General features: G+C 42.0%; 1 protein-coding gene across 2 annotated transcripts in view; it reads left to right on the top strand.

The window, feature by feature from the left end:
• rad18 (RAD18 E3 ubiquitin protein ligase) overlaps positions 1-26,608 on the top strand; it is a 285,072-nt gene that overhangs the window by 36,222 nt on the left and 222,242 nt on the right. For both annotated transcript variants that reach the window (XM_063067843.1, XM_063067842.1), the window contains exons 5-6: positions 19,082-19,404; positions 24,445-24,544. In XM_063067843.1, the coding sequence (XP_062923913.1) occupies positions 19,082-19,404; positions 24,445-24,544 (423 nt within the window). The remainder of the gene's footprint in view (positions 1-19,081; positions 19,405-24,444; positions 24,545-26,608) is intronic.

The raw sequence follows: 26,608 nt of genomic DNA, 5'->3' as shown, positions 1-26,608 counted from the left end.
CTACCACCTGCTACGTTATGGGAAAAACTCACTCTTAGCTTTAACAATAAAGGGCTGATCTCTGAACTATACTCTCAGCTGATGTCTTTGGGAGTTCAAGATCTAAACAAAACTAGGAATAGGTGGGAGGATGACCTCAGTATGGATCTGGCTGAGGAATATTGGGCAAAAGTATTGAATAGGGTTCATTTCTCATCATCATGTGCTAGACTGGGGCTCATACAATTTAAAATTTTACACAGGGTACATTTAAGTAAAGCCAGACTTGCAGACATATACCCTGGGACAGACGCTGGCTGTGCAGGTGTTCCTTCTCTCTAGCTGGTTTAGTACGTGCATTTTGGTCATGCCCTCAGCTTGATGACTATTGGGCACTGGTTTTTAAAATTATCAGTGAGGTTTTGGGGGTGACACTGAGACCTTGCCCTCTTATAGCTGTATTTGGTGTGGCAGATGATGATTTGGGTTTAAATGCAAGCCAGTCGGCTATCATTGCATTTACATCGCTATTGGCGCGTAGGAGAATTTTGCTGTTTGGAAATCTGCCACTCCCCCAACTGCTGCTGCTTGGTTAGAAGATGTAATGTTTTTTTCAGAAATTAGAAAAGATTAAATTCACTTTGAGGGGGTCTGTGAAAAAGTTCTATTTGAAATGGGGACCTTTTTTATCATATTTTGGGAGTCTTAAGGAATTACCCACTAGTTGAGGGCATTTGATTGTACTTGGGAAGTTGCCTCCCATTTAACACGCTTATAATTTACCTCACAGGGTGGTTGATGAATTGTAAATATGAGTGTATTTTGGATCATCTGACATGTTGCAGATGTGTGTGAGCCGTCGTCTTGAAGTAGTGTGGGGGGTATGGTTGTGAAATGTCCGTACTTGTATTTGTGAATTGTTGTGTTGTAAATATATTAGCTGCGGTGATATGTTCGGGGAGGGTGGGTGGGGGGAGGTTTGTTTGGGGGTATGATATAAAAGCAAAATGGAGGAAAATGTAATCCATTATATATTCTGTATTGTGTCATTCCTTCAATACAAATAAAAAAAGAAAAAAAGAAAAAAATAAATAAATGAACTTTCGTGTGTCGGATGCATAATATTTACTGATAGGGGCATCATGTATTAGCCACGTCTTGATAGCTGCCTAAGCTTTTCACCAGGATGCACTGAAGAGAGGCCAGAAATAAAAAGTTAAGTTGTGCATTCTGTTCTCAAGGTAAATTAAATCAATTCCAATGAATTCTAGTTGCACTATTTCTGAGACTGGCTAGCTTCCATGCATTGAAGAATTGAAAGTGAGATCATCTGGTTGCTCTGGGTCTTTTGTACTCTGTGGCTGGCAACTGTGTTATCATGATGTGTTACTAAAAGAAATAGAAAAGTGATGACATCAAAAATTTTTTCCCATCCAATTGAGTACTACTGAAGTGGCGGTACAGTGGTGTAGAATCGTAGTACACGCCAGCTATAAGATCGGGGTTAAATTTCTGCCACTGTCTGTAAGGAGTTTGTACATTCTCCCTGTGACTGCTTATGTTTCCTCCAGGTGCTCTGGTTCACTCCCACATTCCAAAGATTTACAGGTTAGGGTCAGTGAGTTGTGGTTGTGCTATTTTGGTGCTGGAATCATGGCATCCTCAGTACATCCTCACTGATATAATTTTTCGCAAATGGCACATTTCACTGTTTTTATATAAATGTGACAAATAAAGCAAATCTTTAATTAAACATCAGTCTTTAATTTAAGTGTGATCACTATTGAAATGATGGAATTACCAATGACAAGTTAGACCATTGTGTACAAACTGCGTTGATTTAATAAGTATGTAACACCCTGGTTAAGATTTTGCTGTTAATGTGTAGGGTGGTTCATTTAATGGCTTTCTGTAGAAGCAGTGTGTTCTGCTGGTAGTGTTTGGGTTACTGTTAAAGGTAAGGGGTTGTGATGTTCAGCTTGGGAATGTCAAGTCAGCCAGTTAGGATGGTGAAATTAGGAGAAGGTTCCAATTCTAGAGAAGGCTGAGTGAAGAGGTTTTGTGACAGACACTGGGGTGGGTTGAGGTCTTTTTCAGCGGGAAATGGAGAGAGAAGACGCCGAGAGAACTGGCTGTAGGATTCGATCCAACTGGAATGCACGATTCGATAGAGTCCAAGATAGGAAATTCTACCAGTGATCAGTGAATAGGAGTTGGTGCTCTGAGTAAAATGAAAACATCCAGCTTCTGGAAGATCTGAGCTCTTACCTTGTCCAGATTTCATGATTTTAATTATAATGAGCCCTTTTATTTTCTTTCTTCTTTAATAACTATTTGAAACCTCATGGCCTCTTTTTTTTCTTAAATCATCCATATGGGTGCACTGTTTAGCTGTCACTAACTAAATAAAGAATTGAGTCAAAGAATACCACAGTATAGAGATAGCCCCACCTTGTTCATGACGTTCATCAAGTACCTATCTATACTAATCCCATTTACCAGCACCTGTTCTGTAGCTTTCCATTCCTTACTGATTGGAGTATTATTCTAAATACTGCTTAAATGTGAGAGTAGCTGCTTTGATTAGCTACTTGGTCGGTACATTTCAGATTTCCTTTGAATGAGAAAGTTCTTCATTCCATTGTCTCTAAACTCTTACTCCTTACTCTAAACCTATACCCTCTTGTATAACATATCTTTGCTATAGAGAAAAGTTTCCTATCTGTGCTCATCATAAATTCTGTTAGGGTCCCCTTAACCTCATCTACTCAGCGGAAAGCAAACTCAGTCCATCCAGTCTCTCCTTGTAACTAAAATGCTCATTGCAGGCAGCATCCTGACAGATCTCACCTGCAAGCTTTCCACTGCAATAAGATCCTTTCTATAGAATGGCAACCAGAACTGTACGCAGTAATCATCTGTAGTCTTACCAATATTTTATTAAGTTGTATCACAACTTGAAATATTGTGGAATATTGGTAGCTTGGGTTGGCTATTTGGAAGTTTGGTTGACTGCGGAGCTTGACATAATGTTTGCAGGCGTTTCGGCTCCAATCGACAAGCCATCACAGTACACAGTTGAGGGTGTTGTCTCCTCAGAATGACGGCTTGTACACTCTGCAGTCTGAATTGATAGAGATTAGGTTGGCTGGGTCAATACGCTGTTTACAGTTTGGCAGTAGAAGATTCTGATTGGCTAGCTTCGAGGGAGGTCTGATGAAAGTGTTTGCTTCATTGTCCAGATGCGAGATTACCAGCAATTCGTTGATTGTTGACATCATTGTTTCTCTTTTCTCTGTAACGGTTCATATACCAGATCTATGTGTGTTTGTTGATGGATCCTTCTATAGAAAACCATGTTTCGAGAGATTCTCATTCTTGTTGTTCAGTTGATATGGTGTCTTCCTTCATCTTCATGACTTGATTCTAGCAGGAGTGGGTCATGCCTTCTGCTTGTTAGCTGATGTGTAGCCTGGTCAATAGTTTTGTTCCTGTTTGACCAACGTAATGTTTGTCAAAGTCACTACACTGGATTTTGTAGATAACATTTGTTCTATCAGTTACATTTTGTTGCGCTTTGAGTTTTGGTAAGTTCCTTTTCAAATTTGTAGCCAGTTTGTAAGAAACTGTGATGTTATGTTGCTGCAACAGTCTTGCTGTCATTTCCGAGACGTTCTTTATGTACGGCAATACAATTCGTTTATTGGTCATTCGTGTAGTTTGTATATTCGGATTTCTGACCTTGAAGTACCTTCAGATGAAGCTTCTTGGATATCTGTTCTGTGGAAAGATTTTGAAGAGGCACTTTTCTTCCAGTTTTATGTCTGTGGTGTTGCAGTGGGACTCAATCCTCTTGAATAAGGTCTTCATGCAGTTTGTTACATTTTGGGTGATTGCTATTGAAGTTCAGAATTTGATCGGAGTGAGTCGCTTTCCTTTCGACTGATGTCTATAACTGACCAGTGATAGTTCTCTTAATAACATCCAAGAATGTGAGCTGACTTTACTTTTCAATTTCCATTGTGAACGTTGTCATTAAAGACATTATTCAGCAGTCGATGGTTTGTACATTGTCTTCCTTGATAATCACAAAGGTGTCGTCCACATATTGCACCTGGAGTTTGAGTGTAATTTCTGATATAATTGCATTTTCTAGTTTCTGCATTACAACTTCTGCATCTAGGCCAGAGACAAGACCTCACATTGGTGCACCTGTCATCTGTTCATAAATTTCTCTATCAAACTTGAAGTAGGTTGATAAGCACAGATCAAGAAGTTCACATATGACGCCTTTTGTGAGTGTCCTGCTTATTGATTTTTCTCCATTCAGTTCTGTAACTGCTCCTTGTACAAATTTGAAATTGACAGACGTATACAGTCATGTGACATAGAAGGATGTTGTTCTTTTTGTGTTGTTGATTGATTATTGGGATCCAGTGACCAAATGTTTCAGCCATCTCCACAATTCCTATGCTAATTTGTATGCATGTGTGCGGGGAGTGACACAATTAGTCATAGTGGTATGCCTCTGTGTGTTTTAGGTAGTCTGTAGAACTGAGCAATGTTTGATTCATCTGCTTTCGTTCTCCACCGTTCTTCTTTTGTGATCTGTTGTAAGTCTTGCAATTTCTTCAAAGTTATGTTTATGCATTTCTTCAGTTTCATTGTTGGATCACTGTCTAGGCAATGACAGGTCATTGTGCTGTTTCGTAGTTGCTGAGCCTTGGTGATGAAGTCAGCTTTCTTGTATACGACAGTCATGCATCCTTTGTCAGCAGATATTACGTATTTTGATCTGTTTTCAGGCTGTTTAATGGCTCCTTTTCAAATTTTGAGAGCGTGTTAAAGTGTCGAAGTTGTATCACAACTTCCTTGCTCTTTTGTATGCTATGGTTAATAAAGGTAAAGCTCCTGTTTGTTGTATTCACCATCTGTCTACCTGTGCTACAAGTTTTGAGTATTCTTGGATATACACTAAAGTCCCTCCGTTCTTCAGTAGTTCCTCTGGCTTTACCATTCATTGTGCAAGTCATTAGTTCTGACAGGTTATACCGACAACTTACCTTGGATCCCAAGGATTTTAACTTTTTGGACCAGTGTCTTAGGTTGGAATATTGCCAAAGGGCATACTGAAATCCAAGTAGGCTATACCAACAACACTGCTGTCATCAATTCATTTTGTTACCTCTTTGAAAAGTAAAGTCAGGTCATATAGGATCTCCCACTGACAACTGAGATTAGTTTGTTTTTGTAGTCCTTTCCCAAGCCTGCAGTGTTGAGACCAATTATATCTGCCATAGTGACATTTTTGCTGATTCATACAAGCATGTCTAAGAATGACCTTTTCGCTTGAATGGTTACTACAGCAAGAAAAATTGAATTAATCTCCAGGCAACACATTTGTCATGATTGAACTCGTGAACTCACAATGAATTAATTGTGATTAAGGTGGGTACATGGAAAATAATAGCACATTACAGGCCCTTAGGCCCATAATGTTGTGCTGGCCTTTTAAACCTATTCTAAGATCAATCTTATTCTCTTCTCCCCGTGCATCCCCGCACTGCACTGCAGAGGCCCCGCCCCTCCCACTGAGGCCCCTCCCCTCCCACCGAGCCCCCTCCCCACCCCAGGCATGACCTGCCCATCAGAAAGCCATGCTGACTATCCTGAATCAGCCTATACTTCATCAAATGCTTGTAATTCCTGTCTCTAAGAATTCTCTCCAATAGTTTGTCCACCACTGACTTGGGACTCATTGGTCTATCATTCCCAGGGTTATCCCCATTACCTTTCTTGAACGAAGGAATAGCATCTGCCACCTTCCAACCATCTGGTTGTACACCTGTGGCCAATGAGTACATAAAAATCATTGTGAAAGGCAGTCTTTTTCCTTGCTTCCTGTAGTAACCTGGGAATGTCCCATCTGATCCTAGGGAGTTATCTATCCTCATGTTTTTCAAAAGTTCAGTACATCCTCTTTCTTAACGCCAACTTGCTTTACATGTCACCCTGTTTTATGCTGATCTCACATTTGTCAAAGTACCTCTCATTGGTGAATGCTGAAGCAATGTATTAAGGATCTCTCCTACCCTCTTTTGACTCTAGCTAAGTTTCCGCTCTCACCCCTAATTGGTGCAACCTTCACTCTAGTCATCCTCCTGTTCCTCATGTATATGTAAAACATCTTTAGCCTCTTCCTTAATCCTACTCACTAAGGCCTTTTCATGTTTTCTTCTAGGTCTCAGAAGTCCATTCATAAGCTCCTTCCTGACTACTTTGTACCTCTCTAGAGCCTTGTCTGATCATTGCTTCCTGAACCTTAAGTATACTACTTTCTTTCTCTTGACCAGATGTTCCTCATCTCTTGTCAACCATGGTTCCTTCACCCTGCCATCCTTTCCCTGTCTCAAAGGGTCAAACCTATCCAGAAATAAACCTATAAATTATACTCTTGTTCCTGCCTAATAGCACCTTAATTCATCCTCCCCCAATTAAATATTTCCCATACTGTCTGCTGTCTGTGTCCAAGGCTACAGTAAAGGTTAGTGAGTTGTGGCCACTGTCTCCGAAATGTTCATCCACCGAGAGATCTGTTATCACACTAGTTTCATTGCCTAATACCAGATCCAGTATAGCCTTCTCTCTAGTTGGCCTGTTTCCATACTGTGTCAGGTGTCCTTGGACACCCGAACAATTTCTGCCCAATGTAACCTTTTGCACTAAGGAGGTGCAAATCAATATTAGGGAACTTGAAGTTGCCCATGAGAACAACCCTGTTATTTTTTATCATCTTTCCAAAATCTGCCTCCCGATGTGTTCCTCAGTGTCTATGTATCTATTAGGGGTAGGGGATTTGTAGGATAGTCCTAATAGACTGATGTTCACTTCCTGTTTCTGACTTCCACCTGCACTGCCTTAGTTCTACATCATCCCCCTTTCTCTAGTTGTGATGCCATCCCTGATTAGCAGTGTCACTCCACCACTATTACATTCCTCCCTGAGTCTTTTGAAATATCAAAACCCCAGAACAACTGGCAGCCATTCCTTCTCTTTTGACAGTCAAGTTTCTGTAATTGCCAAAATATTGTAGTTCCATGTACCGTTCTATGCTCTAAGTTCATCACCCTCGTTCCTGATTCTTTCATTAAAATAGATGCATTTGAACCCATCCTTCTGACTGCAATTATGCCCTATCTTATCCTTTTTCACGGTTTCTCTATACATTGTACATATCTTTACACAAGCAACACACATAAAAGTTGCTGGTGAACGCAGCAGGCCAGGCAGCATCTCTAGGAAGAGGTGCAGTCGATGTTTCAGGCCGAGACCCTTTGTCAGGACTAACTGAAGGAAGAGTGAGAAAGGTATTTGAAAGTTGGAGGAGGAGGGGGAGATCCAAAATGATTGGAGAAGACAGGAGGGGGAGGGATGGAGCCAAGAGCTGGACAGGTGATAGGCAAAAGGGATACGAGAAACCCACCGATAAGGGGGGAGCTGTTGTAGTCTGGCGTACTGACCTCTACCTTGCCGAGGCACAGTGACAACTCGTGGATACCTCCTCTTATTTACCCCTCGATCGTGACCCCACTAAGGAGCACCAGCCCATTGTCTCCCACACCATCACCGACATTATCCGCTCAGGGGATCTCCCATCCACTGCTACCAACCTTATAGTTCCCACACCTCGCATTTCCCGTTTCTACCTCCTACCCAAGATCCACAAACCTGCCTGTCCTGGCCGACCTATTGTCTCAGCTTGCTCCTGCCCCACCGAACTCGTTTCTGCATACCTCGACATGGTTTTATCCCCCCTTGTTCAATCCCTTCCTACCTATGTTCGTGACACTTCTCACGCTCTTAAACTTTTCGATGATTTTAAGTTCCCTGGCCCCCACTGCTTTATTTTCACCATGGATGTCCAGTCTCTATATACTTCCATCCCCCATCAGGAAGGTCTCAAAGCTCTACGCTTCTTTTTGGATTCCAGACCTAATCAGTTCCCCTCTACCACCACTCTGCTCCGTCTAGCAGAATTAGTCCTTACTCTTAATAATTTCTCCTTTGGCTCCTCCCACTTCCTCCAAACTAAAGGTGTAGCTATGGGCACCTGTATGGGTCCTAGCTATGCCTGCCTTTTTGTTGGCTTTGTGGAACAATCTATGTTCCGTGCCTATTCTGGTATCTGTCCCCCACTTTTCCTTCGCTACATTGATGACTGCATTGGCGCTGCTTCCTGCACGCATGCAGAGCTCATTGACTTTATTAACTTTGCCTCCAACTTTCACCCTGCCCTCAGGTTTACCTGGTCCATTTCTGACACCTCCCTCCCCTTTCTAGATCTTTCTGTCTCTGTCTCTGGAGACAGCTTATCCACTGATGTCTACTATAAGCTTACTGACTCTCACAGCTATCTGGACTATTCCTCTTCTCACCCTGTCTCTTGCAAAAACACCATCCCCTTCTCGCAATTCCTCCGACTCCACTGCATCTGCTCTCAGGATGAGGCTTTTCATTCTAGGACGAGGGAGATGTCTTCCTTTTTTAAAGAAAGGGGCTTCCCTTCCTCCACTATCAACTCTGCTCTTAAACACATCTCCCCCATTTCACGTACATCTGCTCTCACTCCATCCTCCCGCCACCCCACTAGGAATAGGGTTCCCCTGGTCCTCACCTACCACCCCACCAGCCTCTGGGTCCAACATATTATTCTCCGTAACTTCCGCCACCTCCAACGGGATCCCACCACTAAGCACATCTTTCCCTCCCCCCCCTCTGCATTCCGCAGGGATCTCTCCCTACGGGACTCCCTTGTCCATTCGTCCCCCCCATCCCTCCCCACTGATCTCCCTCCTGGCACTTATCTGTGTAAGCAGAACAAGTGCTACACATGCCCTTACACTTCCTCCCTTGCCACCATTCAGGGCCCCAAACAGTCCTTCCAGGTGAGGCAACACTTCACCTGTGAGTCGGCTGGGGTGATATACTGCGTCCGGTGCTCCCGATGTGGCCTTTTACATATTGGCGAGACCCGACGCAGACTGGGTTACCGCTTTACTGAACACCTACGCTCTGTCCGCCAGAGAAAGCGGGATCTCCCAGTGGCCACACATTTTAATTCCACATCCCATTCCCATTCTGACATGTCTATCCACGGCCTCCTCTACTGTAAAGATGAAGCCACACTCAGGTTGGAGGAACAACACCTTATATTCCGTCTGGGTAGCCTCCAACCTGATGGCATGAACATCGACTTCTCTAATGCCCCACCTCCCCCTCGTATCCCATCTGTTACTTATTTTTATACACTTTCTTTCTCTCACTCTCCTTTTTCTCCCTCTGTCCCTCTGAATATACCTCTTGCCCATCCTCTGGGTCCCCCCCCCCCGTCTTTCTTCCCGGACCTCCTGTCCCATGATCCTCTCGTATCCCTTTTGCCTATCACCTGTCCAGTTCTTGGCTCCATCCCTCCCCCTCCTGTCTTCTCCTATCATTTTGGATCCCCCCCTCCCCCTCCAACTTTCAAATCCCCTACTCACTCTTCCTTCAGTTAGTCCTGACGAAGGGTCTTGGCCTGAAACGTCGACTGCACCTCTTCCTAGAGATGCTGCCTGGCCTGCTGCGTTCACCAGCAACTTTTATGTGCGTTGCTTGAATTTCCAGCATCTGCAGAATTCCTGTTGTTTGTATCTTTACACAAACTGCCCCGTCCTCTGACCTATAACTCTGGTTCCCGTCTCCTTGCTTATCTAGTTTAAACCCTCCCCAACAGCTTCAGTAAGCCTGCCTCCAAGGGTAATGATTCCCTCTTAAGTTCAGATGTAACCTGTCCCTTTTGCAGGTTATACTTTCCCCAGAAGAGATCCCAATGATCCACAGATCTGAAATCCTGCCCCCTGCACCAATTCGACAGGCACGCATTCAACTGACAAATCATACTATTCTTATTCTCACTGGTGCATGGCACAGATAACAATCCAGAATTACAGCTTCCTACCTACTCCCAATATTCTGTCTTCAGGGCCTCATTCCTTTTTCTACCTATGGCATTAGTATCAATATGTACAATGTCTTCAAGCTTATCACCCTCCTCCTTAAGGATCTCATTTGAGATATCCCTTACCCTAGCACCTAGGAGGCAACATATCATCCAAGAGTCTCTTTCACATTCACAAAATCTGTCTGTTCCCCTAACTACTGAATTCCCCATTCTCTTCTCACCACTTCATCAACATAGTTGGTGAAGGAGGTGAGGAAGCCTGTTTCCTTCATGTAGGTTAAATAGCACCAGCAATTAGTTAAACAGAATTAAGTCATTGAATAAATATAGTGGATTAATCAAAGTAGCAGAACATGAATAATTGAGCTTAGAAGGGAAGACTTGAGAGAATTTGGGGTAGAATATGAAAAGAAAATGATGGAGGTATTCCACAGTGCTATCTGACCTGATGAATGTCTCTAGTATTTTCTGTTTTTTGTTTATTATTTCTGGCATCCAGAGTTAGGGGCAGAGTAGCAGAGCACCACAGAGGTACGTGTGTAGTCATATCTGTGCGTTCTATTTTTGAAGAGTTTAGAGGTTGAGAAGGTCTGACTGTAGGACTTCAAGCTGCATTATATATTAATTATCACAAATGCTCATGGGATGCCAAAAAGCAAGTGGAAAGATCCACATCTTGTATGAACAAACATTTGGTTATTTTCAATAAATCATCAAAGTCTATCTTTATAATCTTGTCTGTTAATACCGCTGCCCAGGGTGAAGCTACATGAGACATTTTGCAACTTAAAAGACTGCATTTGAATAATTACTGAACTGGACTTGTGCAGAGTTTATCCCTTATATCAAAGACTTGTGCTCCAATGTATGATTCGCATGTGTTAATTATGTGTCAGTTTTTATAGAGGAACTGGTAATTGGGTGTTGCATAACACCTGTTTATATTCTATGTCAGAATGTCTTGCAGGCAGAAGTGGTCACTTGAAGTTCACACTAATGTTGTGTCTGTATTATATGACTAATTATATTTTCCTGCCCTGATCCCTGTAGCCACAAGGGCCATATCTAACTCCCTCTTAAATATAGCCAATGAACTGGCCTCAACTGTTTCCTGTGGCAGAGAATTCCACAGATTCACCACTCTCTGTGTGAAGAAGTTTTTCCTAATCTTGGTCCTAAAAGGCTTCCCATTTATCCTCAAACTATGACCCCTCGTTCTGGACTTCCCCAACATCGGGAACAATCTTCCTGCATCTAGCCTGTCCAATCCCTTTAGGATTTTATACGTTTCAATAAGATCCCCCCTCAATCTTCTAAATTCCAATGAGTATAAGCCTAGTCGATCCAGTCTTTCATCATATGAAAGTCCTGCCATCCCATGAATCAATCTGGTGAACCTTCTTTGTACTCCCTCTATGGCAAGGATGTCATTCCTCAGATTAGGGGACCAAAACTGCACACAATACTCCAGGTGTGGTCTCACCAAGGCCTTGTGCAACTGCAGTAGTACCTCCCTGCTCCTGTACTCGAATCCTCACATTTATCCACATTAAATTGCATCTGCCATGAATTTGCCCACTCACCTAACATATCCAAGTTACCTTGCATCCTCTTAGCATCCTCCTCACAGCTAACACTGCAGCCCAGCTTTGTGTCATCTGCAAACTTGGAGATGCTGCAATTAATTCCCTCATCTAAGTCATTAATATATATTGTAAACAACTGGGGTCCCAGCACTGAGCCTTGCGGTACCCCACTAGTCACTGCCTGCCATTCTGAAAAGGTCCCGTTTATTCCCACTCTTTGCTTCCTGTCTGCCAACCAATTCTCTATCCACATCAATACCTTACCCCCAGTACCGTGTGCTTTAAGTTTGCATACTAATCTCCTGTGTGGGACCTTGTCAAAAGCCTTTTGAAAATCCAAATATACCACATCCACTGGTTCTCCCCTATCCACTCTACTAGTTACATCCTCAAAAAATTCTATGAGTTTCGTCAGACATGATTTTCCTTTCACAAATCCATGCTGACTTTGTCCGATGATTTCACCGCTTTCCAAATGTGCTGTTATCACATCGTTGATAACTGACTCTAGCATTTTCCCCCACCACTGATGTTAGGCTAACCAGTCTATAATTCCCCAGTTTCTCTCTCCCTCCCTTTTTAAAAAGTGGGGTTACATTAGCCACTCTCCAATCCTCAGGAACTAGTCCAGAATCTAAAGAGTTCTGAAAAATTATCACTAATGCATCCACTATTTCTTGGGCGACTTCCTTAAGCACTCTGGGATGCAGACCATCTGGCCCTGGGGATTTATCTGCCTTTAACCCCTTCAGTTTACCTAACACCACTTCCCTACTAACATGTATTTCCCTCAGTTCCTCCATCTCACTGGACCCTCTGTCCCCTGCTATTTCTGGAAGATTATTTATGTCCTCCTTAGTGAAGATAGAACCAAAGTAGTTATTCAGTTGATCTGCCATGTCCTTGCTCCCCATAATCAATTCACCTTTTTCTGTCTGTAGGGGACCTACATTTGTCTTAATCCACATCTAAGCTACTTCTAATCGAGAAGTTGATCAGGATCACAGATGACTTCCCCTCACTTCTATTTTGTACATTTGGAGGCAGCTAAAGACAATTTGGAACTTCAGATTCTGTTGTACATAGAGTAGAAGGTGCCTGAAGGGACAGTGACTGGCTAATTTTTTTCCACCTTTCACATCGGGCTTGTGTCTCATTCTTTTAAAGTCTGGTGAATTAGAGTTTTTTTTTGTTCTCCTTATACAACCTATTTTCTCATCCCAGGGATCTGTACTGCATTGATTCCCATTTAGGTATGTGGGTCAAAACTGCACATGGTAATCCAAGTGAGCTCACCTCAGATAAATATTGAGTGCATGTTGATTATCAGATAGCCGGATAATTATCCATTTTCAGATAGCCAGATAAGTATCCATTTTCAGAGGGCCTTTTGCATTAGACATACACAAAACTTAAAACAAAGGAATGCTAATTTTTGGAAGAATCCCATCTGTTAAATAACCTTACTCCAAGTTCTAATAATATACTGACTTGCTTGGTCATTGCATGATAAACGTATTTTCACCTACTTAGGACCTATCACCATAGTAGGTGTGTTTTGAGTGTTCATGAATTCTTGGCAAAGATATTTAAATATTATTAAGAACACATCATGACCCAGTTGTGGAAAAAGAAACCTGAACTCCTTTATGCCTTTATGTTCATCTAACTTAATGTGTGTTTTTTCTCCATTTCTTTCACCATCATAGCCACTAATCCATGGTGTTGTTTCTATTGATCATTCACTGTTACCCAAGATATGATTATATTCCCACTAATAAGCTTCTACTTCTTATCCATCAGAGCATTGTTTGTGCATAAACTGAATCCACTAATACTGGTAACACACACAAAATGCTGGAGGAACTCAGCAAGCTAGGCAGCATTTTGTGTGTGTGGCTCGGATTTCCAGCATCTGCAGACTTTCTCTTGACATTAATACTAGTAGAGTATTCACTTGTAGGAACCTATTAGCTAAGAACAGGCTCTGCCAAAAACAGGTGTGGGTGGGATGAAAGTTGGTAACTGCTTTATGGTTATGGTGGATTTGCAATTTAGAACTTAATTTGCTATTTCTTAACTTTTGAGATCTGAGGGCAATTACTATGCCTAGTTAAGATCAGCTAATTCATCACAGACTGGCAATTAGCCCCACCCATTCGTAAGTATATTGTGCCAGATATTAAATAAAGCTTTTTTTTTCCTTACCGAAACTGACTGCGTTACAATTCTGACACTCTCTTCTGTCTTTTCAACTTAGAACAGCTGTTGTTCCTTTTGTACACGTCTAGAAATTCCATCTGTCTGTTTTGTTGCTGGCCAAGCTGCAGTCTTTTTCTCGTTGAGTTATTTTGTTCCACTCTGGATATTATTCTTTGAAATTAAGTGATATTTGTTCATGTAATCCTAAATAAGCTATCTGATTTACCAAGGACATCACAGTTCTACAACATATCAGCTGGTATCTCCACTCTGTTGTTGGATAACTTGATACAAATCAGGTCTTTTTAATACATCTCAGAAATCTTGCTACTCTCTTATTTAACTCCCAAATCCCATGGTGAACAAATTACAGGGAGAGCATCAGGAACCCCCGTGGAGTGAAAATTGATTCATTACTGGTTGAGACAGATTAATCCAATTATTGTCAATTATCCTAGACAAAATGGCTTTTCATTTCCAGCAGCTGATAAAACAGATACTTTGACTGGTTAATATTTCCATATCAGGGCATTGAGGTCTATAATAACCAACGCCTGTGATTTTCACTTGATATGTAAGGATGATATTTTTATTCTCCTGTTTGTGTTGGTGGCCAAGTAAATTTAAAACACGTCTGAATGCCATGAATCAATGAGGATGGTGATGACGTCACTCCTGTAAGTGGATGTTGTGATCCACCCGCACCCCCGAGGTTTAGAGAATGGCTTTAAAAAGCAAGTATGGACCATTGAACCCAAGGGACAGGGGACCAGGAAATTGGATCCAAAGTGGCTTAGTGATAGAGGCAGGGGTTGTAGTTGATGGATGTATCCGTAAAGTGTACCATAGCGATAGCTGCATATGTGGGACCTTGATTTTTTAAAAAAATATTTTAAGTTATTTGGATGGGGATGAGGCTGTTATGATTAAAAGTTTCCTGAAGCATGAAAATTGGTGGAGTTGTAAATAATGAAGATTATCTGGGATGCAGTGGGACATGGATCAACTGGAAAGTTGTCAGAATGGTGCTGGATGGAATTTCATTCAGTCAGGTATGAGTTAAAGAGGTTTGGGAAGTTTTATTCTGGTAGGACATACACTCAGTGGCCACTTTATTATGTACACTTGCCCACCTGCTTGTTAATGCAAAGATCTAATCAGCCAATTATGTGGCAGCATTCAATGCATAAAAGCATGCAGGCGTGGTCAAGAATTTCAGGTGTTGTTTAGACCAAAACAACAGAATAAGGGAAGAAATGTGATCTAAGTGACTTTAACAGTGCTATGATTGTTGGTTCTGGACAGGGTGGTTTGAGTATCTTAGAGATTGCTGATAGACTGAGATTTTTATGCACAGCAGTCTCTAGGAGCTGCAGAGAATGGTGTAAAAAGAAAAAAAAACAAACAAAAAAAAAATCCAGTTAGCAGCAGTTCTGTGGGTGAAAATGCTTTGTTAATGAGAGAGGTCAGAAGAGATTGGCCAGACTGCTTTAAGCTGACAAGAAGGCAATGGTAACTCAAGTAACCACACATTAGAGCTGTGGTGTGCAGAAGAGCATCTGTGAATGCACAACACATTTAACCTTGAAGTTAATGGGCTACCTCAGCAGAAGACCACTTTATTAGGTACAGGAGGTACAAAGGGAAATAGAAAAGGCATGTCAAAAGGGCAATGTTATAATTGTCATGGGGGAATTTCAAAATGCAGGTAGATTGGGAAAATCAGTTTGATGCTGGATCCTGAGAGTGAACTTGTAGAATATCTAAAAGCAAGAGAAAATTTGCAGATGCTGGAAATCCAAGCAACACACACAAAATGCTGCAGGAACTCACCAGATCAGGCAGCATCAATGGAAAAAAGTACAGTCGACGCTTCAAGCTGAGAGCCTTTGGCAGGACTGGAGAAAAAAGGATGAGTAGATATAAAAGATGGGGGAAGGGGAGAGAGAAACTCAAGATGATAGGTGAAACCGGGAAAGGGAAGGATGGAATTGAGAGCTGGGAAGTTGATTGGTGAAAGAGGAACAGGGCTGGAGAAGGAGGGGTCTGATAGGAGAGGACAAGGCCATGGAAGAAAGAAAAAGGAGGAGGAGCACCAGAGGAAGGCGATGGGCAGACAAGGAGATGAGGTGAGAGAAGGAAAAACGGAATGGGGATGGTGAATGGGGGAGGCATTACCAGGAGTTCGTGAAATCGATGTTCATGCCATCAGGTTGGAGGCTACCCAGAAGAAATATGAGGTGGTGTTCCTCCAACCTGAGTGTGTCCCCATATTGACAGTAGAGTAGGCCATGGATTGACATATCGGAATGGGAAGTGGAATTAAAATGGGTGGCCACTGGGACATCCCGCTTCTTCTGGTGGACGGAGACTAAGTGCTCAGCGAACAGTCTCCCTATCTACTGGTCTCACTGATGTACAGGAGGCCACATGGGAGCACCGGACACAGTAAATGACCCCAACAGACTCAAAGGTGAAGTATCGCCTCGCCTGGAAGGACTGTTTGGGGGCCTTGAATGGTAGTGAGGGAGGAGGTGTAGGGGCAGGTGTAGTACTTGTGTGTGTTGCTTATAATATCTTCAGGATTGCTTTTTCGAACAGCTTGTTGTTGAGCCCAGGCAGGGATTAGCTATTCTGGATTGGGTGATGTGTAATGAACCAGATTTGATTTGGGAGCTTAGGGTAAAGGAACCCTTAGGAGACAGTGATCATGATACAATAAAATTCACCCTGCAGTTTGGGTGGGACAATCTACAGTCAGATGTATTAGTATTGTCATTGATTAAAAGGAGTTAGAGGAGCACGAGAGAGGAGCTGGGCAAAGTTGATTGGAAGGGGGTACTAGCAGGAATGATGGTAGAGCAGCAATGGTTGGAGTTCCTGGGAACAATTCAGAAGGTACAGGATAGATACATTGCAAAGGAAGAAGAATATTCTAAAGGCAGGATGACATAGCCATGGCTAACAAGGGAAGTCAAAACCAAAAGAGGCCAAAGAGATAGCATGAGCAAAATTTAGTAGGAATCTAGAGGATTGGGAAGCTTTTAAAAACCTATTGAAGGCAGCTAAAAAAGCCATAAGGAGGGGAATAATGAAACATGAAGGTAAGCAAGCTGACAATGTCAAAGAGGATACCAATTGTTTTTTAGATATTATGAGTAAAACAGAGGTGAGAGCAAGTATTGGATTGCTGGAAAATGACACTGGAGGATAAGTAATGGGGGACAAGGGAATGGTGGATGAACTGAATAAGTATTCTTCACTCTGTAAGACGGTAGCTGTATGCTGGAAATTTAAGTGTGTCAAGGGGCAGAAGTGAGTGCAGTTACTATGATGACCCTGTGATTTCAGTCTCTGAGGCTGACGTGAAAGTACCCTTCAAAAGAGTGAACCCACGGAAAACATCCAGCCCATAAAGGGTACCTGGCCGAGTATTAAGACCTGTGCTGATCATCTGGTTTGGGTGTTCACGAATATCTTTAAGTACTCACTTTGGCAGTCCGAGTTACCCACCTGCTTCAAGCAGGCTTTAATTATACTGGTGCCTAAGAAGAACGTGGCAACCAGCCTCAATGACTGTCATCCAGTAGCACTTGCATCCACAGTATGTATCCACTGCTCCTTGAGAAGTGACTTGGATCCACTCCAATTTACCTATTGTCACAGCAGGTCAACAGCAGATGCCATTTCATTACCTCTTCACTCAACCCTGGAGTATCTGGATAGTGAAGGTGCTTGCATTAGGATGCTCTTTATGGACTACGGTTCAGAATTCAACACTAACATCTGCTGAAAACTAATCAATAAGCTTCAAGTCCTAGGCCTCGATACTTCCTTGTGCAAATAGATCCTCAATTTCCTCACTCACAGACCCTGTCTGGGATTGGCAATAACATCTCCTCCACAATCTCCCTCAGCACAGGTGTAGCACAAGACTGTGTGCTTAACCATCTGCTCTACTCGTTTTACACCTATAACTGTGTGACTAAGCACAGCTCCAATATCATATTTAAATTTGCTGATAACACCATGTCATTGGCCGAATTAGGGATGGTGATGAATCAATATATAGGAGGGAGACTGGTGTATATATCAGGCAGAGTGGTGCCACAATAACAACTTCACACTCCATGCCAGTAAGACCATGGAGCTGATTATTGACTTCAAGAAGAGGGAACTAGAAATCTGTGAGGCAGTCTTCATCTGAATATCAGAGGTGGAGAGGGTTAGAAACTTTAATTTCCTCAGTGTTATTATTTCAGAGGATCTGTCCTGGATCTGCATGTAAGTGCCATTACAAAGAAAACATGGCAGCACCTCTACTTTCTCAGTAGGTTGTGAAAATTTGGCATGTCATGTAAAACTTTGCTAACCTTCTATAGATGTGTGGTGGGGAGTATATTGACTGGTTCAGTCATGACCTGGTAGGGAAACAGCAATGCTCTTCTATGGAAAAGCCTACAAAAAGAAGTGGATATGGCTCAATCTATTACAGATAAAGCCTTCCCCACCACTGAGCACATCTATGTGGAGTGTTGTTGCAGGAAAGCAGCAGTCATCATCAAGACCCCCCACCCGCGCGGGCCAGGCCATGCTCTCTTCTCATTGCTGCCATCGGGAAGAAGGTACAGGAGCCCCAGCACCCGCACCACCGGCTTCAGGAACAGTTATTACTTCTTGAACCAGTGGGGATAACTTCACTCGCCCATCACTGAACTGTTCCTACTGAACTGGAGTTAATTTCAAGGTTATGGATAATAGTCTTTCATTGATTTTATTGTGTTTCTTGTATTTACTGTGATTGTCCACAAGAAAATGAATCTCAGGGAGTGCCTGGTGACATATATGTACATCGATAATCAATTTACTTGTACTTTGTACATTGTAATGAGTACAGGAATGAGATTGATTTCATTAGGGATTTTGAGTGTTCCTGCACTGTGGTACAAAATTGTACGAATTTAAGAAAATCCCAGTTTTAACTGACTAGTAGAATTTCACACAAATGTAAATTTATAGATGTAAGGAAAACTACTTAGTTTAGTGGTAAATGCTTAGAACTACCTACTTTATAAAATAAGAAGGAATCAAGCGAGGTGATTTTTCAAAATATAATTGGGCAACTTGATACTATAATAATGTTAAAGTAATGGATAAATAAATGTCAAAGCAAATCATTGCCATTTGTTGCAAACATTTATTGATATGGTGTTAGCCTGGATTAGACATGAGGCCTTAACAATGGAAAGGCAAACTGTGTCGCTTGAGTTAGATCAGTACAGACATATTAATCGTTTATTTTTTTTTTCCACAGAAATTTGCAGTCCAAGTATGATTTGCAGTCCCCTCCAGTCTCACCTCGGGCAGCACAAACAGTGAATACATCCAAAAAGAATCAATCATCTGGTTACAAAGTTCATACCAAGATGAAGAAGGAGATGAAATACATGGACAGATTTCTGTCTCGGAGCCATTCCTCTATAAGGCAATCAGGAATACAATCCACAGAGGAGCAGTGTGAAGAAGAACAAAATGACACCTGCACACAATCAGTTACTGAGAATTGCTTGGCAGAGCTGGCTGCAAAGGATAATGATGCCGAACCCTCGACTTCTGGACCAAAGGAAATAGTGAAAGGTTGTTGTCAAAAAAAAATGACTATAAATAAGTGTTATGTGAACTAATGCAAGTGTTCAGTTGGCATTAACTCCTTTGGCAGTAAACAAACTTGTATTTCTGCAGCTGCTTAAAATAATGATTGAAGATTTCAGTTTAAGTAGAAAACCTAGGGAATTTGGCATTAATTTCCTATAGAGAAGAGGTTGAGGAATATTTAAAAGAGACGTTCATTGTAAGTTAAATATTTTAAGATTGTGAGACCGTAAATAATAGGATCAGGAGTAGATCATTCAGTCATTTAAGCTTGCTCTGACATTCTCACTCTTCCCCATAACCCTTGCAGATTGAACATCTGTATCTTTCTCAGCCTTAAGTATACACAAAGAATTGGCGCTCGCAGTTCTGTTGAAAAGATTCTTAACCTCATGCAAGAAGGAATTCTTTCTCATCTTAGTTTTAAAGAGCACCTCCTCATTTTGAGGGAGAGAAGCATAAGCCAAATGTATCAGTGTCGCAATGGAATAAAGGGAATTACAGAGGCATGAGAGAGGAGTTTGCCCAGGTGGATTGGAGGATGATACTGGCGGGGATGATGGTGGAGATGGCTGAAGTTTCTGGGAATGGTTCACGAGGCGCAGAATAGATATGTCCCACAGAAGAAGTACTCAAATGATAGGGTAGGGAGCTGTGGCAGACAAGGCAAGTTAAGAACTGCATAAAATCCAGGGGAAGGGCATATAAGGTAGCAAAAATGAGTGGGAAGTTGGATGATTGGGAAGCTTTTAAAATCTAACAAAAGCCATAAGAAGGGAAAAGATGAAATGAGGGCAAACTAGCCAATAATATAAAGCAGGATACCATAAGTTTTTTCAGTTGTATAAAGAGTAAAAGGGAGGTGAGAGTTGATATTGGACCACTGGAAAATGATGCTGGTGAGGTTGTAATGGGGGACAGAGATGGCAGATGAACTTAATGGGTACTTTGCATCTGTCTTCACTGTTGAAGACACTAACAGTGTGCCAGAGGTGCATGAGTGTCAGGGAGCAGCCGTGAGTGTCAGGGAGCAGCAGTGAGTGCCATTGCTATTACAAAGGAAAAAGTACTAGGCAAACTGAAAGGTCTTAAGGTGGATAAGTCACCTGGATCAGATGGACTACGTCCCAGTCTTGAGAGAGGTTGCTGAAGAGCTAACAGATGCATTGGTCATGATCTTTCAAGAATCACTTGATGCTGGCATGGTCCTGGAGGACTGGAAGATTGCAAATGTCACTCCACTCTTTAAGAAGGCAAAAGAAAGGAAATTATAGGCCAGTTTGGAGACTAATGATGAAATAAGTTAAGGTCAGCATGGTTTCTGTAATGGGAAATCTTGCCTGACAAATCTGTTAGTGTTCTTCCAGGAAGTAACAAGCAGTGTGGTCAAAGGAGAGGCAGTGGATGTAATTTACTTGGATTTTCAGAAGGTATTTGAGGTTGCTTAACAATATACAATCCTAATGCGTTACAGGAAAGATACTAGCATAATAGAGGAATGGCTGACAGGTAGGAGGCAGCGAGTGGGAATTAAAGGGGCCTTTTTTGGTTGGCTGTCAGTGACTAGTGGTGCTCCTCAGGGGTCAGTATTGGGACCGCTACTTTTCACATTGTTTGTTAATGATTTGGATAATGGAATTGATGGCTTTGTGGCAAATTTTGTGGATGGTGCGAAGATGAGTGGAAGGGTAGGTTGGAAGACTTAGACAAATTGGAAGAATGGGCAAAAAAGTGGCAGATGGAATAAAGTGTTAGGAAATGTATGTTAATGCATTTTGGTAAAAGGAACAACAGTGCAGACTAATGTCTAATCGGGGAGAAGGTTCAAACATCAGAGGTGTAGAGGGACAGGAGTCATCGTGCAAGGCTCCCAGAAGGTTAATTTACAGGTTGAGTCTGTGGTAAAAAAGGCAAATGCAATGTTGGCATTTATTTCAAGGGGAATAGAATATAGAAGCAAGGAAATAATGCTGAAGCTTCATAAGACACTAGTCAGGCTGCGCGTGGAGTATTGCCAACAGTTTGGGCCCCATATCTCAGAAAGGACGTGTTGTCATTGGGGAGAGTCCAGAGTAGGTTCACAAGGATGATTCCAGGAATGAAAGGGTTAACATATGAAGAGAGTTTGGCAACTTTGGGTCTGTACTTGCTGTGGGGGCGGGGGGAACCTCATTGAAACCTACCGAATGTTGAAAGGACTAGATAGGGTGGATGTGGAGAGGATGTTTCCTATGGTGGGGGTATCCAGAACTAGAGGGCACAGACTTAAAACTGAGGTGCGAACTTTTAGGAAGGAGGTAAGGAGGAATTTGTTTAGCCCGAGAATAGTGAATCTGGAATGCTGTGCCACAGACTACGGTGGAGGCCGTGGGTATATTTAAGGTGGGATCTGGGATCAGCCATGTTAGAATGGAGAAGAAGACTTGATGGGCTGAATGGCCTAATTGTGTTCCCATGTCTTATGGTTTTATTCTGAGACAATGCCCTCTGGTCCTTGACTCTCCCAGGAGAATAATCATTCTCTCCACATTTACCCCTGTCTAGACATTAAGAATCTTAGTTGTTTCAATAACGTTGCTTTACATTAAACTGTAGTTAGTACAGTCTCATCCTGTTTAACCCTACCTCATAGGGCAATCTGGAATTATCCACATGAATCTTCTCTAAACCAACTGTAATGAATTACCTTTCCTTAAACAGAGGGACTAAGGTTGTTTACATTACTCCAGACATGGTCTTACTAGTAGCTGTACTGATATCGTAAAGCTTTCATATTTAATTCCTTTAAAATAAGGCCCAGCATTCAATTATTTTCCCTGTTGCTTGTTAAATATATCGTATTTCATGCACAAGGGCACCATAAATCCCTTTGTTCTGCAGCTTACTGTAAGTTTTCTCCATATAAAATTATTTTTTCTTCTGAATTTTCTTCTAAACTGAACGTTTTCTCATTTCTACATTATACTCCATATGCTAACTTTTTATTTGCTCATTAATCTATCAGTTTCTATCTGTACACTCTTACAGTCCCGATAGTGATCCTGTGCTTTCCCACTGATAGCTTGCTAAGCTGAAGATAACCAGCTTATCTCTACTCACTGCTTCTTTGGGACCTCAAAGCAACCTTATTGAAACAACTAAGATTCTTAAGGCCTAGAGAGAGGGTAAATAGGGAGAGAATGATTATTCTCCTAGTATATCTGCTCGTTCTCTTTATCCACTCATATTGAGACTTAGAAACATAGAAAACCTACAGCACAATACAGGCCCTTCGGCCCACAATGCTGTGCCAAACATGTACTTGCTTAGAAATTACCTCGGGTTACCAATAGCCCTCTATTTTTCTAAGCTTCACGTATCTATCTAGGAGTCCCTTAAAAGACCCTGGTGTATCTGCTTGCACCACTGTTGCTGGCAGCCCATTCCACGTACTCACCACTCTCTGTGTATAAAGAAAACTTACCCCTGACATCTGCTCTGCACCGACTTTCAAGCACCTTAAAACTGTGCACTCTCGTGTTAGCCATTTCAGCCCTGGGAAAGAGCCTCTGACTATCCACACAACTGATGCCTCTCATCATCTTATGCAGCTCTATCAGGTCACCTCTTATCCTCTGTTGCTCCAAGGAGAAAAGGCCAAGTTCACCCAACCTATTCTTATAAGGCATGCTCCCCAATCCAAGCAACATCTTTGTAAATCTCCTCTGCACCCTTTCTATAGTTTGCACGTCTTTTCTGTAGTGAGGTGACCAGAACTGAGCACAGTACTGCAAGTGGGGTCTGACCAGGGTCCGATATAGCTGTAACATTACCTCTCGGCTCTTGAACTCTATCCCTCGGTTGATGAAGGCCAATACACACAGTCAACCTGTGCAGCAGTGTTGAGTGTCCTATGGACTTGGACCCCAAGATCCCTCCGTTCCACCACACTGCCAAGAGTATTACCATTAATACCATATTCTGCCATCATATTTGACCTCACACTTATCTGGGTTGAACTCCATCTGTCACTTCTCAGCCCAGTTTTGCATCCTATGGATGTCCCGCTGTAATCTCTGACAGCCCTCCACACTATCCACAAAACCCCCAGCATTTGTGTCATCAGCAAATTTACTAAACCATCCCTCCACCTCCTCATCCAGGTCACTTATAAAAATCACGAAGAGAAGGGGTCCCAGAACAGATCCCTGAGGCACCCCACTGGTTACCAGCCTCTATGCAGAATATGACCTGTCTACAACCACTCTTTGTTTACTCAAGAAAACTCTAATATTCTGTATTATTCATGAAACCATTGCTGACTCTGCCAAATTAAATTGTGGTTTTTCAGATGTGTTGCTTTTATTTCAATTCTAACACACACAATGCTAGAAAAACTCAGCATCTGTGAAGGGGAATAAACAGTTACCGTCTCAGGAGGAAGCCCTTTATCTGGCTAATTGTTTTATTACCTACTTTTTGTTGGAGGTGCAACACTGACAGTTTTCCAACCCTCTGGTACATCTCCAAAATCCAAGGACATTTGGACATTTATAACTAAGACATCCACATCTTGGTAGTCATTTATTTCAGAGCGATTTGATTGAAATAATAAGCTGACACTGCTTCATTTGGCAGGATTTTAGTAATTAGAGTGTACACATTCAGAAATTGATATGAGAGTTCCTATTTTAATGAATGGCTCTGGAAAGTGGCATATGAAAGATTGGGTGGAAGCAGGTTAGATACTTGTACAGGAAAAAAGATGTAGAACTATGGGGAATGACCAGTGGAATGGGATGAATTGGATAGCACTTTAAGTTGTTGTTGTAGGTTGAATGGTTTTCTGTGTTGCATGAATCAACATTGAATTTTACTTTTGTTTCTGTATTAGCCACATAGGGCATGACAGAGAATATATGATGTGGATATGGTTGATAGTCAACCTCCATCTGTGAACAGGAAGCTTGAAACAGCATTTCTAGGACAATGGCACATGCTACACTATGCTGTATAACCTCCATTTTCTCTTCTTTTTTCATGTAGTGGATTGTCCTGTTTGTGCAGTTGCTATCCCTGAAAAGAACATTAACAGGCATCTCGATGGCTGCCTAATACGAGAAGATAAAAAGGAAAGTCTTCGAAGGTACTACATTCAGATTGGCTCATATATTACTGTTCTGCAAAATGTTATCTTGTCTTATTCAGGTGCTTTCTTATTAGCAGTCCTTCAAGCACATTAAAAGAGTGATTCTTTCATGTTGGATCAGCAAATATTCGTTAAGATATAGCACAAGGACAAAGAATTTGGAATAGCTCGTTGTTTATAATTTAGCATTGTTTATGTGGAATCTTTGATTTTCGGCTCATTACTTTGGGTGTTAATATTGGAAGTAGGATTATTTTCTTAAACATTCATCAGCAGTAATAATTTATACTTTAGTGCATAATTCAGGAATTGTGAATAATATACTTGTGCGCTGTTCTCGCCTCTTCATTCGGTCATCTGCAAATATAATTGGATTATAATCTTAATGGCAGATGTTGGGCAATGATATTCTGTAAATTCAAGAACTCTGCGTTTATCAGTTACTCTGCCCAAGGCCATCACACTTGGAGCCAAGTATTTGGTTAGTTGGAATTCACTGACATGTGTCATGAAATTTGTTGACTTTGAGGCAGCAGTACAATGAAATACATAAAACCAGAGGAAAAAAAGCTGTGAATTAGTGGGTTAGTACCTCCAGGATTACTCTGGTTTTAACCTTCCACATCCTTTCTATCTGTTCTTTCAAGCCCTGGCATTTCTCCAGCTTCTCATATTCTTTCTTCCTGATGTTACTGTCATTCAGGATTACCAAATCTATTACTATTACTTTCTTCTGACCCTTGTCCAAAATTACTATGTCTGGTTGGTTAGCCAGTACTTTTGATTCAGTCTGTATTTGGAAATCCCACAGGATCTTAGCTCTGTTATTCTCCACTACCTTCTCAGGTGTTTCTGATTTGTCCAATCCATACTCAGCGCAGATGTTCCTGTACACAATTCCTGCAACTTGGTTGTGTTGTTCAGTGAATGCTGTCCCTGTCTGTGTCTTGCGCTCTGCTACTGTCTGCTAGATGTTTCAGTGAATTTCTTGCACAGTCTGCATCATGGGTCTTGTCTGGTGTGATAGAACCTTGCTTCTGTTGCTCTAGTGCTCACCGCCTGTTCTTGTGCAGCCATGAGCAGTGCCTCTGTGTTGTCCCTCAACCCTGCCATTTCCACCCATTGGTAGGACTTTATGCCAGTCTCCTCTGATATCTGGCGATGATACATCCTGTACAGTGGCTTATCCTGCCATGGCCTCTGGTCCTCTGGCTCTGCTTCACCTACTTCCATTCCCATGTTCCCTGCCTGCTGTCCGAGGTTTGAGGTAGTCCTTAGGGGCCATCTTCCTGACATACTCATAGGCGTTGTGCATTTCTTCCAGGACTGTGGCCTTGACACTTCCAAGTCCTCATCCTCCTTTATTCCGGTGGGTATATAGTCGCTCAACATTGGACTTTGGGTGGAATCTTCCATGTATTGTTAGTAGTTTCTGGGTGTTGATATCAGTGGCTTCCAGCTCATTCCTTGGCCAGCACACTATTGCGGCTGGGTATCAGATGCCTGATAGGGTGAATGCGTTAATGACTCTGATCTTGTTCTTCCCATTCAGCTAGCTTTTTAGGACCTGTCTCACCCTTTGGAGGTACTGAGATTTTGCGGCCTTCCTTGTGTCCTCATCGTGGCATCCATTTATATATTTGCTACCCATTGCTAGACATCTACTGCTCTGATAGTGACTGGTTCTTCCTCCCGGAGGTTGCAGAAGCTTGCTGTAGGTCTTTCAGCCATTGGGCACTAGTGTTATGTGATATATACACATATACTCTTCCAATACTTCTTGATTGCTGTTTAGGTTGGTTCAGGTACTGGCATGTTGTTACCCTGGAACTATACAAATACTTTTCCTGGTTCTTGGAGAAGGGTGCATATATTTGCTTAGCCTCTACATCCTTAGGGTACCTCTGTAGTCTAGTAACCAGAGCTGGTAACTGTTACTTGGCAGTTTCCAGCACTTCGGCTGTAGACCTACCTCTGTACTTCCTTGATAGCTGAGATGAGTCTTTGATCTTCACACCTTTCTGCAGCTCATTTAGTTTGCTGACCTCTGCCCTTGTTATC

Source organism: Mobula hypostoma, chromosome 15, assembly GCF_963921235.1.
Source record: "Mobula hypostoma chromosome 15, sMobHyp1.1, whole genome shotgun sequence".
NCBI classification, from domain to species: Eukaryota; Metazoa; Chordata; class Chondrichthyes; order Myliobatiformes; family Myliobatidae; genus Mobula; species Mobula hypostoma.
The sequence above is the reverse complement of the archived record's forward strand: the minus strand, read 5'-3'. Positions and strand labels throughout refer to the sequence as shown.